We start from the raw sequence: 13,590 nt of genomic DNA, 5'->3' as shown, positions 1-13,590 counted from the left end.
AGAATAATGTCATAGTTCTAGGTTCAGTGCAAATTAAGATTTTAATTCAAACCCTCCATCAAACATTGGTTCTGCCTTGAGAAGTAGAAAGATGATTTAGACTTTTATATTATTTTTATATTATAGACTGTAGATTATAGGGACAGTTCACACAAAAATGAAAATTTTTCATAAATTTTCATTTATGGGTGAACTATCCCTTTAATGGTGAATATGTGTACCTTAATATAAAGATTTTTGTTTGATATTAAGAATTGAGGGACAAATTTAAATTATCTTCTGTAGTATTAAAATTTTAATTATCTTCTGACATCATGCTAGCAATAGAGTTTGATTTGTTTTGAACCTGAGAATGGGTTCATTGATCATTAATTCTGTTCAATAAATAAAGGACTTCTTTAGAAACTAAAATCCCATTGTGTGTTGACCATAGTAAATAAATAAAATAAAACATTTCAGTACTTGAGAAATACTGGAGACCATTATATCTACTAAATCACTCCTCTTTCTATTTTCCATTAATGTTTTTGAACCACAGATAAAGGATGCGTTCTTCTTCTTATTCTTTCTGGCGGTGTGGCTGAGTGCGTATGGAGTGGCCAATCAAGCGCTACTATATACGTACGATCCAAGCCCTAATAGAGCGTTTCGACGAGTATTGTACAGACCATATTTGCATATATTTGGACAGATTCCTGTTGAAGAAATTGACAGTATGCTCACTTCTGATTTACACTTCACTTGACAATTAATAATATTTTGCAAGTTTTTGTTAGCATCCACTGACTATATTGTATATTTGTGTGTATGTTAAGCTGGCAGGTATTGGGATCGGGACTGCACAGATAATCTGACATTGATTAATGAAGGGAAAGAGCCATGTAGAGACACCAGCCACAACTGGCTTGTGGTCATTTTGCTGGTCATCTTCCTACTGGTCACCAACATCCTACTTGTCAACTTGCTCATTGCCACATTCAGGTATTCTTTTTCTGTTCATCCATTCATCTGGTGTTTGTAGCCATCAAATGATCCATCCATCCATGTATTTCTCTTCTCCTTGTGTCTGTTTGTGCAGCTATACCTTCTCTAAGGTTCAGGAGCGCAGTGACACATACTGGAAGTTTCAGCGGTATAATCTGATAGTGGAGTATCATTCTCGTCCAAATCTCGCTCCACCCTTCATCATCCTATCCCACATCAACCTCTTTATCAAAAGAAACTTCCGCAAAGTGCCATCCACCAAAATCCATCATTTTGGTAAATTATAGTAAACATTTTGGTAAATTTGGGTGTGTTCACACTTCGGTTATCTTGGTTCTTTTGGTCCAGACCAATTAGTCCTGGTTCGCTCTCATTTTTAAAACCGAACCTAAAGATACAAAACAAAACAAAATTATAGGTCTTTATATGTCAAAACGGCATATATTTTGCATCAAAAGAACACCAGGAATTCCTCCATCACACACAAACAAAGATCTGCTGCAAGAAGGTGTGGTTCTGAGGCCTGTACTGAACTGTGATGGGCAACATTGTGACTATGAGGTCGATGGATGATAGGCGAATGTTTGGATTTCCTGCCCAACATACTATAATTACCACAAGGACCCACTATTAACAATTCGTCCCTCACAGACTCTGTGACTTCGCCTTTAGACGCTGCTTTTTTTTTTTTCTGTGACTAACCAACTAATCAAATTTTTGTTCGAATAAGCCTCTTCTAGTCAACTAATAATTAGTTCAAAATTAGGGGTTAGGGAAGCCCTAGTTTGTTTAGATATCCTTGATCTGTGTTGCGTATATATTTCAGTCAAATTGCAACAGAGTTCATTTGGAATTGAACTGAGACCTTTTCAGGGGTCTCGGTCTGCTTGTTTGATGCGCACCAGGGTTCATAGCAGCGTTCACACTTACTCAACTGAACCACCCTAACAGAGCAATCGCACTAGAGTGCGTTATAATCAAATTGAACATGCCAAGTGTGAACACACCCTTAGAAACATAGTTCAAAAAGGAGATTTGCTGAAGATGAAATATGTAAAAATTTGTGTGTATTTATCTTTTATAATAGCCATTCAAATAAAGGGTAGAGAAGCTAACAAGCTGGTGAAATGGGAGAACTTGCAGAAGGAGAACTTCCTGGCTGTGGAGAGCAAAAAACAAAGAGGGACCGACTCTGAGAGGCTGAAACGCACGAGTGCTAAGTGAGTTAAATTTGCATGAAAAATAACATTTTCCTCCTTTTGAAATAAAGTTCATCAAAGAAGATGTAGGCCACGTAAAATCATGTCAAATGCTGAGGTGCACAGTGCGCAGAAGTTGCAAACTTTCTGCAGAGTCAATAGCTACAGACCTCCAAACTTCGTGTGGCCTTCAGATTAGTTCAAGAACAGAGCGTAGAGCTTCATGGAATGGGTTTCCATGGCCGAGCAGCTGCATCCAAGCCTTACATTTTATTTTTATTTTTATTTAACCTTTATTTTTCCAGGAAGGTCCCATTGAGATAAAAAGAAATATCTTCTTCCAGGGAGTCCTGGCCAAGATGGCCATATTAAATTTTCACATAATTACAAAACACATTCATAACAAATTCTAAACCGACAAGGTAAATACAATAACATTAATCATATATCACCAAAATTAATTAAAACAGCCGCACACTTCATTCATTTTACATCGCAATATATTTTTAAACACATTCAAAGAAGAAATTCTTTCTAATTGAGCATTAATTTGAAATTCATTCCACAGCCAAGGAGCAAAGTAAGAGAAAGCTGATTTTCCATGTTCTGAGTGTATCCTAGGTACTTCTAATTTAATGCCAATCGATGATCTAGTGCTATAGTTCTTTTTATACAAGCATAAAAGCCTAGTAATGTAATTTGGCAGCATACCCAACAATGCCTTTACTGTAAATACTAATATATGTGATTTCCTTCTTTGATGTAAAGAGGTCCAGCCTACACGGTTATATAACAAACAATGATGTGTACGTGAACAAGCATTGGTTATAAAACGCAACGCAGCATGATAAATGCAATCTAATCTTTTTAATAAATATATAGAAGCATGCATATAAATAATATCACCATAATCTAAAATGGGTAAAAAAGTACTGTAAATAATTTTCTTTCTTGCTCCAAAGGAAAAAAAATTTTTTTGCCGAAAGAGAAATCCCAATCTTGGTTGTAATCTTTTTACTAAGTAATCAATATGAACATCAAATGCCAACTTCTCGTCTATCCATATTCCCAGATATTTGTAGGTTGTTACTCTCTCTATAAGCACGTCATCAGCAGTAAGAATAGACGGAGCAGTGATCATGGAACAACTACGTGAAAAAACAATGTACTTAGTTTTATTCACATTTAAAATTAATTTTAATTTGAGTAAATTATGCTGAAAAGTATTAAAAGAATCCTGTAACATTTCAATAGCTTGTGAAAGAGAGGCTGCAGCTGAATAAATTATTGTATCGTCAACATAAAAGTGTAACTTTGCAGATTTTATTCCCTGCCCTAATTCATTTATAAAAATAGAAAAAAGAAGTGGTGCCAGTAAAGAACCTTGCGGGACACCCTTCTCAACTGTTAACACAGATGAAACATGATTATCTATAGCAACACATTGCGTTCGATCAAATAAATAATTTTGAAACCAACTCAAGGCCGAGTTACAGAGGCCTATACTTTTAAGCCTCTGCAACAGTAAGCCATGATCCACTAAGTCAAACGCTTTTGTCAAATCAACAAACAAGGCCGCACAATGCTGTCTCTCATCGAGAGCGGTGATTAAATCATTAGTAACAAGTGTAGTAGCTGTTATCGTACTATGGCCCGTTCTAAATCCTGACTGAAATGCGTTTAAAATATTTCGACTAGCAAGGTATTCTTTCATTTGATCATTTACTATAGATTCAAAAACTTTTGCTAAAACCGATAATTTAGAAATAGGGCGATAATTATTCAAATCAGAGGGATCTCCTCCTTTTAATAATGGCATAAACATAGCTGCTTTCTAAGATGTTGGAATTACATTTGTGGATAGACTCAAATTAAAAATTGATGCAATAGGTTCAGCAATAATATCTGCAGACATTTTTAAAAAAACTGGTTCAATCTTATCAAATCCACCTGATTTCTTAGTCTAAATTTGAAAGTAACTTATAAACTTCGGTGGACAATATAGGGTTAAAAGAAAATAAATCTGATTTATTATAATTTGTCGTCTCATCAATTTCCTGTTTATCAGTGATCAACGAATTATTGGTACCTGTTATCAAACTAGCTGAAACAAAATGATTATTAAAAATATTAACAATATCAGCCTTGTCTGTAATTAATCTCCGGTCCACTTTTAAAACTTTTGGAAAATCAGTAGATTTATTTGTCCCTACAAGAGATTTTGTTAATTTCCAAAATTTAGAAGGATCATTCATGTTATTATTAATTAGATTAAGATAATATTGACTTTTAGAACTTTTTATCAATTTTGTGCACTTATTTCGTAGAAATCTATAATTGGACCAGTCCTCATCAATATTTGTTTTTTTTGCTTGTGACCAGGCTAAATTTCTTTGTTTAATAAGATTAGAAACAGATTCACTGAGCCAAGGATTATTTTTTCCACTCACTCGATATCTACGTAAAGGAGCATGTTTATCACAAATTTTAAGAAAGGTAGATTTAAAATAATCCCAAGCATCAACCACATCAGGTATAGACGAAACTAACTGTAAGTCACTATTATACACATCATGCAAAAAAGCTTGTTCATTAAAATGTTTGAACTGTCGTTTAAATATAAATCTGGGTGAACTCTTAGGCAACTTAAAATTTCTCACACAAGATATTGCACAATGATCGCTAAGGTCATTACAAAAAACTCCTGTCGCAGGTATATTGGTTAAAATAATATCGATCAAAGATGATTTGCTCATACTCTTTCCATTTAGACGAGTTGGTGAACTTATCAATTGTTCCAAACACAAGGAGTTACATATGTCCTTAAATGAGTCCGATGACTGAGACAACCAGTCCCAGTTTAAATCTCCCATTAAAACTAAATCATAGTTAGACCAACTGTGCAACATATCTGTAAGCAATGAAATTGCCTCACTTGAAGCTGAAGGCGGGCGGTAACAACCGACCACCATCATGTCAGACCCATTAAGTAAAGAAACTTTAATAGCTAAAAGTTCAAAACATTTTAAAATACTAACTGACTCGGTACAAATACAATTCATATTTACTTTAATATAAATTGCAACCCCTCCTCCTTTTTTGCCATGATCAGCTCTAAAAATATTATAAGCATTAATATGCACCATATCATCTGTAATTGATTTTTTTTTCAGCCAAGTCTCTGTGAGAATTATGATATCAGCAGCGGTCGAATCTGCCCAGATTCGAACTGCGTCCAACTTATTTACCAAACTTCTCACATTAAGATGGAAAAATCGTATACCATTACTTGATTTTAGTTCCTCTGGTGTTTGAAGCTGAGCCAACTCTGGGCCTGGGTTGGGATGAATGTTACCTGAAAGCAGTAGCAAAAGCACAAACCACTTTCTCTTCGCCACCACCCTGCAGCTCGGACTGTTGCTGCCGCAAATAGATGTAGCATAATGGGTCAGTTTTCCATTTCCTCTGACCAAAAGGCAAAACAGTCTTTGTGGTGGATCACCAATCCAAACGGGCCATAAAGAGTAAAATTCAAAGCCTCTCAGCGACTCAACCAAAACTGGTTCGTTCTCCAGCAGTCTCAGCACTTGATACCCCCTTAATTCCAGTGAAAGGAAATCTTAATGCTTCAGCATACCAAAACATTTTGGACAATTTCATGCTCCCAACTTTGTAGGAATAGTTTGCGCACCAGTGCACAAAGCAAGGTCCATAAAGACATAGATGAGAGATTTGGTGTGGAGGAACTTGACTGGCCAGCACAGGGTCCTGACCTCAACCCGACAGAACACCTTTGGGATGATTTAGAGCCAGATGATTTGGGATGACTGTGAGCCAGGACATCAGTGCCTGACCTCACAAATGCACTTCTAGAAGAATGGTCAAAATTCCCATAAACGCACTCCTAAACCTTGTGAAAAGCCTTCCCAGAAGAGTTGAAGCTGTTATAGTCTTTCCGGAAAAAGCCGAGCTCCTGGAGGCGTGCCTGCCGAGTTAAAGAGTCATGAGCACCTAGCTTCTGCGTAGAGATCGTCTGCTAGCTGTGACATCATTATAAATAAAAAGGGAACTGCTTCCGTATCCCGAATATGCAAGGAATTCTGCCCTTTATTACGTGATAAAGGGCCATACTAGAAAAAAACTCTCAAACCTGTACCGAAACCAAAAGTAGTAATTTGGCACAGAAATACTCCGCCATACATCCAACTCGTATTTTGAAACTTTGGCCATTTTTAGCATGAGAATCCAACTCTTCAAGGAATGCATGAAATGGCATTGCACCCCCCCTTTAAGGTGCTGTCACAAGGTGCTAAAATGTATTCATACGTATTCCTATTAAAATGACTGGATTTCTCCCACAAAATTTAGTAAAGCAACAGTACATGATCGCACCTTTATTATACCACACCTATATATTTTTTTTTTTTTTTTTTTTTTTTTTAAGGTTTTGACCTCAATGTTTTAAGCAAAATGTCATAACTGGACCTTCCAGTGAAATTGAGATTTCTCTCTGGTGATGTATGCAGGAATTCTCCAGTCATTTAGTTTTCAAACTTTGCCCCTGCTTTTGAGTGCCATGCCCACATCTCAACATCCAATCAACAACAGATGAATAGAACCACACCAGGGCTGGGCAGGGCTGAGGCTGGTTAGTACCTGGATGGGAGACCTCCTGGGAAAACTAGGTTGCTGCTGAAAGAGGTGTTAGTGAGGCCAGCAGGGGGTGCTCACCCTGTGGTCTGTGTGGGTCCTAATGCCCCAGTATAGTGACGGGGGCACTGTTCTGTGACAAGCACCATTTTTCAGATGAGATGGTAAACTGAGGTCCTGACTCTCTGTGGTCATCAAAAAAATCCCATGGCACTTCTCGTAAAGAGGTGTAACCCTAGTATCCTGGCCAAATTCCCTCCATAGGCCCTTACCAGTCATGGCCTTCTAATAATCCCCATCCATTTGTAACGAAATGTAGCGGTTATTAACCAATTTATGGATGAAATATGAATATAATAATTCATAAGATTATGAATAAATTATGATTCATATATCGACCCAACAGGGAATTAAACATATAGTGTGAATCAATTACAACGAATTATAATCAATTACATATATGATTAGTTCTGGTTTAATAATTATTTAGAGAAACTGTTCGTTTGTCCAGCAAACTAAGTCCCTCACAGAATATTATAAACAGAGTTATTATCTGGCCATGAAAACAACCTGCTCTTATAACATCAAAGCATAAAGCGATCAAAAAACGTTAAAGTGACTTGGTTTTCAGCTGAAAGAACAAACAGAACAATCGAGCATGAATAACGTTTTAATATATGCAAACTACGAATACAGAGGTTATACATCTAAATATATATACAAGAATATACACACCTATGTACAAGAATAGAAGTAGAGAAGGAAAGAGAGAAGGCAAGTAGCAAACTCACAACCAGTCCAAAGCCAGCACGGAAATCAGTTTCATCATCTAAGATTGAGAAACGGCAGTATACTTGCATTGGTTGTGTGTGTCAAATTTCAGGTTAGCGCTGGTGCAGTTCGTTGGCTTCCTCCGTTCAGCGGGAAGGTTTGAACTGAGGACGAGAGTGAGTTTCGCTGGAAGATGGCGATCCCGAAGCTGAGCGCGATGGCAGCGCGTGGTCACCGGAGATGTCCGGGAAAAACGTGCACGAGATGCTCGTGAGACAATCAGGAGAGAACACCCAAGAAATTGTGCGTCTTTGCTTTTATGACAGATAAGCCGACACACCTCCTTGAAGTGGGGTAGCCAATAACATGGGTGCAAAGTTGGCGGGAAAGCTTTCCCTTTGTTTGGCCTCACGACTTAATCCAATGATTTATGACTACCAGATCAGATCTCCAAAAGGAGTGTGTTCTTCACAGTAGCCTATCATTAAACACACAGAAAAATGCATTTGTCCGTTCGGTGACATGTCTCAATGAATAGCTCGAGTCCGGAGCTTTGAAACGAGATCAAACTCGATAGGTCAGAAAGGCATAGGAGAGAAGTTATGGTTTACAGACAAAATTATATCATTAAAATGCACACTAGCACAAATACACTCATTTAAACACTAGGAAACATGCATAGGCCCTAAAATATATGAAATATATATTTCAGCATAGCGGTAGTGTATATATATATATATACACAGTTAAAAGTGTATGTTTCTGTGTTTCTGTATGTGTGTCTGTGTGTGTGTTTTTGTGTGTGCCAGTGTGTGTGGGTGCTGGAATGTGGATCTGGCCCGTAGTCCACATGAGGGGCCCCTTTGATGTCCTAAGAGCAAGGAAATTGGGCCTGCTGTGTTACCTCGGAGGGCCACAAAGGTGTCAAGTGGGCTCATCTTTAGTAGACAGTTCGGAGCCGATTTAGTGATTAAGAAACAAAGTTCATCAGGTTAAAAGCGTTCTGAAGACTCCAAAGTTTATTGATTATCCTGATACGTGTGCATACGCTACACATTGAATTGGCTCTCTCACTCTCTCTCCTCTCCACCTACAGCTGGTGTGTGGTGAGCGCACTGACTCCGTTATACTGTGGCTGCCACCGCATCGTCCAAGTGGATGCTGCAATGGTGTAATAATAAAAATAAATGCCTCATTCATCGAAGTCCCTGCCCTATATTTTTTCCTTTTTAATAATCCGTTTCACTCAGGTGTATGTCAAAATATGGAAGAAAACAACATCTGTCGCTACTACTTTTTGTCTGTTGATTTTCTTCAAGACGTGATGAAAATGTGATTGTAAACCTTATTTTACCTCAGAATAATGCGTAATTTTGATTTTTGTGCATGTTTCAGGGTGGATGGTGTCCTCAAGCAGGTTGGCGAGATCAGAGATGTTGACCGCAGGCTGCGAGCACTAGAAGCAGAGGTAAAGACATATGATGTGATGTCTGTATTGCACTGTATAGACTGTCAAGCTGTTGTCCACAGATGAATACTCCTCTATATGCAGATGGAGTTCTGTACATCTTCTCTTCAGTGGATTATGGACACACTGTCTCAAAGCAGTGCAGCGAAGGGCGTTAAAGCACACCCTACACGCAAAGGTACACCTGCAGTACATATAGCTTAACTGTGTTTCTCAACTGGTGGGTCACAACCCCAAAATAATAGTCAAGGATAGCATGTAAAAAATAATAAATGGTAATTTAAAAGGAGGAAGAATATTATATATGAATAATATTAATATTTATTTTAAATTACAATGGTACTATAAATTAAAAAACCTTAGCTTTAGTGGATGTATTTGCCATTGTATGGCAATTAGCAATTTTTCAACATGTACGGTTCATCTTTTTGTCATCAGCTGTTGTGTCGGCTTCCCTTGAGAAATGAAAGAGCCTTCTCTTCTGTCTCCGTCTTCTGTCTCTCACTCTCATGGACGCATACAGCTAGAAGCAGCACTAGAAGCCAGTGAAAGGAGGGGCGATGACTTGTCAAAAAACCCTTATTGTTCTGGTTTCCAATTTTAAATGGGTCATTCTGGCCTTTTCAAGGTTCATCCTGCTCTTTCGACTTTAGTACTCCCAAATGACCTGTCCTCGTTTTCCATGTGATTGTGGGATTGACTGGAGTAAGAGAACAGGGCACAGAATGTCCTTGAACTTACTGTACACTGAAAGGTCACTTATGTCATGTTGTCATGTCAGTCATGTTACATTCATAGATCGATCAAATAATAGTTTTATGGTCAGTAAATCTAGTTATTTTTTTTAAAGGTCAACATGATTGTATTCATAGAATCAGATTTTATAGAGCTATAACATTATTTAGAAGAAAGCAACATGGCTTAAAAGCTGCAGTGGGAACAAACAAAACATTTTAAAACTTCTACAAACAACATGATTTGCTTTATTGGTTTTGAACAAAAAACATTTATTATGTAATATTGCAGTACATCAAATAAGCCTAATGTTCAGAAGGGTTTAAAAAAATACTTTATTATTTAACAAACCAAAAAAATCTATAATTGAGTGTTTTTACACTCAAACATGAAACTGAATGACGCAGTGAATGATTGCATTTGAAATATAGCAAAATATGTTTACATTTTTCTTAAGATCAAATGTATTTGCATGCTGTAACGATATTCTTGGATTTGGCATTTTTTTTATTTTTTATATTTACATTGTTACATTTTGTGATGACATTTCATTAAGAGTTCTTCATTATCTTTTTATGAAATTGTACTTTGCCTGTTGTTTTTGTATTAGACTACATTTTAATATGTTCTGAAACCATAATATCTAATAACTATTTAAAGGACTGTAACCGTAACTGTTTAAGGGATTGTAGAGTTTTGGCAACCTCAGCAGACAGAGATAAGATTAACAGATTGTGTGTCCAAGTTTGCCTCTCGGATTTCAGGGGCAACAAAGATCCTTCACTATGTCCTCTCTATCCTAATCCTCATCCCTGCAAAACAAATTAAAACAAACTAAAAGAATCCCAATGTACTCTTTGGACTGGTACACCCAACTATGTTTTCTTGAAAGTGTAATCTATTAAATGTGATCTACAAATTATCCAAAGACTATTAAAGTGTCTATATTTAACATGAGTTCTTCTTTTGTTAATTTGTAAGGCTTGTGTTTTATGTAGGTCACTTTATTTAAACAATTTATTTTGATTCAACACCATTGTATCAGGTTTCTGGCTTAAATGTGATTGATTCATGTTAAATTGACTTGGAACGATTACTCTTTGACTTAACTTGATGTTTTCATATTGAAATAACATGTTTCAATCAAGTAACCCAACCAGGACTCAATCAAACAGGATTTTCACTTCCCATCATGCTTTGCAAAGGGGCTGAACTAGGAGTGTAAATGTTGAAATAAAGTTTTATTTTAAGCAGTTTTTAGGAAGATGAGAAAATTGAAAGACTTTTTAATGTTTACTGTTCTATTGTGTTGGTATTTAAAAGTTTCTGTTAATTAATAGTTTGTTTTAGGGTTACCATTGTGGTGAATTGTTGCATTTGTGCTTGGGTTGAGAACTGCTAACAAACTTTCAAATTACTTTAATAAGAGAGTAATCACTGTGGTAGTGCTCTGGGTTGCATTTTCCCAAAAGCATTGTAAGCCTAATGTTGATTGTAAAACCATTGCCACCAATGGACTTATGATCAATTTAGCCTTTACAGTGTTTTTGGTTTAGGCAATTTAGGAAGAATCCAGTATCACATCTAGATTTCTAACACAAAACATCACAAAAGTTGTGTAAATCACAAAATTAAACAAGAAGAATTAATTGTAAAAATCAATGTATATGAGAACAATTTATTTATTTACTTGTTGCTTTTTATTTATTTTATTTTAAATGAACACAATTGATTTTAGTTAATTTAACATGGTTGATTCTATTGGATTTTACTTGTCTCAATCATGTGGAACCACTGTCCATGATTGAATTGAGTAAGTTGGACATCCTTAGTCAGTTGTTTTGTCAGACTGTGCCCAACCATAGTAAATAAGTTGAATCAACCTTAATAAATTAAGTTGACCCAACATAAGTACAATAAATTAGAATAACAGAATTGCATAATGCTGAAATAAAGCAACTTAATCATGTTGAAATCCTTTCCATGATTTTTTTTTTTTTATGTTCGTTCAGAGTTTTTTTTTTGAGTGTACATATCAATTTTGATTTTTCATTTCATGGCCCTTTTAAGTATGTACTGCTAAAGTACTTTTTGTCCACTTTTAAGAGTATACCAGCATATAGATGGCTTCAGAGATAACAGACTAAGGGCCAGATTTACTAACCGCTCACCCCAGCACAAACCCTGTTTTGGCAGTAAAAAAAACTTGTACTGTAAAAAAATAAATAAATGTTAAATTGTTGGTTTAACTTCAACAGAAACTCAAAATATTATGTTAGCTGAACTACATTAATTATCTAAGTTGATTTAACAAAAGAAAAAATGTTATGATGAACCATGAAAAGTTTTTTTTTTTGTTTTTCAGTGCAGGATCAGTAATGAAAAGGCGTGGACAGTTATTTTTGTGGCTGACCTTATTGCATATATGCATTTATAGGAGTTTACCTTTCAGATGCAAAATTTGAGTAGTTAAATAAATACTGTAATGTTATATACTAAAATTTTGTAGAAGTTGATTTAATGGTATTTGCACCATTATTTAACAGCCAAAAAAGTATGTCTTAAACCATTTTGTGCTTAACATGCAGCAATAGTTGGAGGAACCATAGAGAAACACAGTGCTCCTGGTAGAAGGAAGAGTTTTCTCCAAACATGTTCATATTTGGATTGCCAGAGGAAGACATTATCTGAACATGTTGTTTACTCAGCCACATTATTTTATTTGTTATGGAAATGAGGTGGCTGTGTTCTTTAATTTGCGCTTTGTTAGTAGATCACCCACTTTTATGGGATTTCGACCAGTTCATTGCCAGAACTAGACTCGTGTATGGCTGTTACTGGAAGAAGACAGTTATACTTTTATAAAGTTATAAATTTGGATATTTTTCTTATAAAATGCATCGCTTCACTTCAGAAGGCCTTTTATTAATGCCATTGAGCCATGTGGATTACTTTTATGATGGATGGATGTCCTTTTTTTGTTTTTTCAAAACATGGTAGGCTACCTTTTACTCCCATTATGAAGCTTGGAAGAGCCAGGATACTTTTTAATATAACTCACATTGTGTTTGACTGAAAAAAGAGAGTCATGTACACCTAGGATGACTTGAGGGTGAGCAAATTATAGGACAATTGTAGGATTTAATTTTTGTGTGAACTAACCCTTTAAGTTAAACTTCAATCTTCTGGTACAGTATACTAGAGGAACCCGTGGAGAACTCCACTGGCTGGGTTTTAGATGTGAAAATCTTCTGGAAAGTAAGTACAAATTAATTTAATTTTCATCGCCTGAAAGGTAGCAGGTGCAGAGAGTGGAGATTGTAAGATATAGTATAGAGTATGGAGGTGACGTTTAGAAATGGACCTGGTATAGGGAAAGAGAGAGCGAGTGAGGAACGGATGGAGTTTCACCAGCTGAGTGATCTATTGAAGGTCAGATCATGCAGTGTACTGCTGCTATTGAGAGCCTCTTTATATAGCTTCCCACCCTCCAGGCCTAAGGAGAGTCGAAATGGGTCTGGCTTCACTCAGTTGTGTGAATGTTTGAAAAAAGTTGGTTTCTAAAGTTAATTTGTGCTTCCCTGTAATCTTCCTTTTATTTGCCTCACTTTCTCTCACACATTCACATAGACAAAGATGTAATAATACAGGGTGTTAGAAGTGTGTCTCGTGCATGTGGCCCTGTCAATCATCTCAGTATGTTCCTCTGTGCTACACCATGCAGAGAATGGTGTGAGTGTACATGTGACCGCACAACAAAGACCAGCCCCTCTCTTTCACTCA

At 36.4% G+C, this 13,590-nt stretch overlaps 1 protein-coding gene across 1 annotated transcript in view; it reads left to right on the top strand.

The window, feature by feature from the left end:
• LOC137007675 (transient receptor potential cation channel subfamily M member 4-like) overlaps positions 1 to 10,730 on the top strand; it is a 33,597-nt gene extending 22,867 nt beyond the window's left edge. Inside the window, exons 22-28 of the mRNA XM_067369285.1 lie at positions 539 to 713; positions 816 to 981; positions 1,079 to 1,260; positions 2,072 to 2,204; positions 9,000 to 9,072; positions 9,157 to 9,250; positions 9,511 to 10,730. Coding sequence (XP_067225386.1) covers positions 539 to 713; positions 816 to 981; positions 1,079 to 1,260; positions 2,072 to 2,204; positions 9,000 to 9,072; positions 9,157 to 9,250; positions 9,511 to 9,539 — 852 coding nt within the window. The 3' untranslated portion in view covers positions 9,540 to 10,730. The remainder of the gene's footprint in view (positions 1 to 538; positions 714 to 815; positions 982 to 1,078; positions 1,261 to 2,071; positions 2,205 to 8,999; positions 9,073 to 9,156; positions 9,251 to 9,510) is intronic.
• Positions 10,731 to 13,590: the final 2,860 nt, after the last annotated feature.

This window comes from Chanodichthys erythropterus, chromosome 19 (assembly GCF_024489055.1).
Source record: "Chanodichthys erythropterus isolate Z2021 chromosome 19, ASM2448905v1, whole genome shotgun sequence".
Classification (NCBI taxonomy): domain Eukaryota; kingdom Metazoa; phylum Chordata; class Actinopteri; order Cypriniformes; family Xenocyprididae; genus Chanodichthys; species Chanodichthys erythropterus.
The sequence above is the reverse complement of the archived record's forward strand: the minus strand, read 5'-3'. Positions and strand labels throughout refer to the sequence as shown.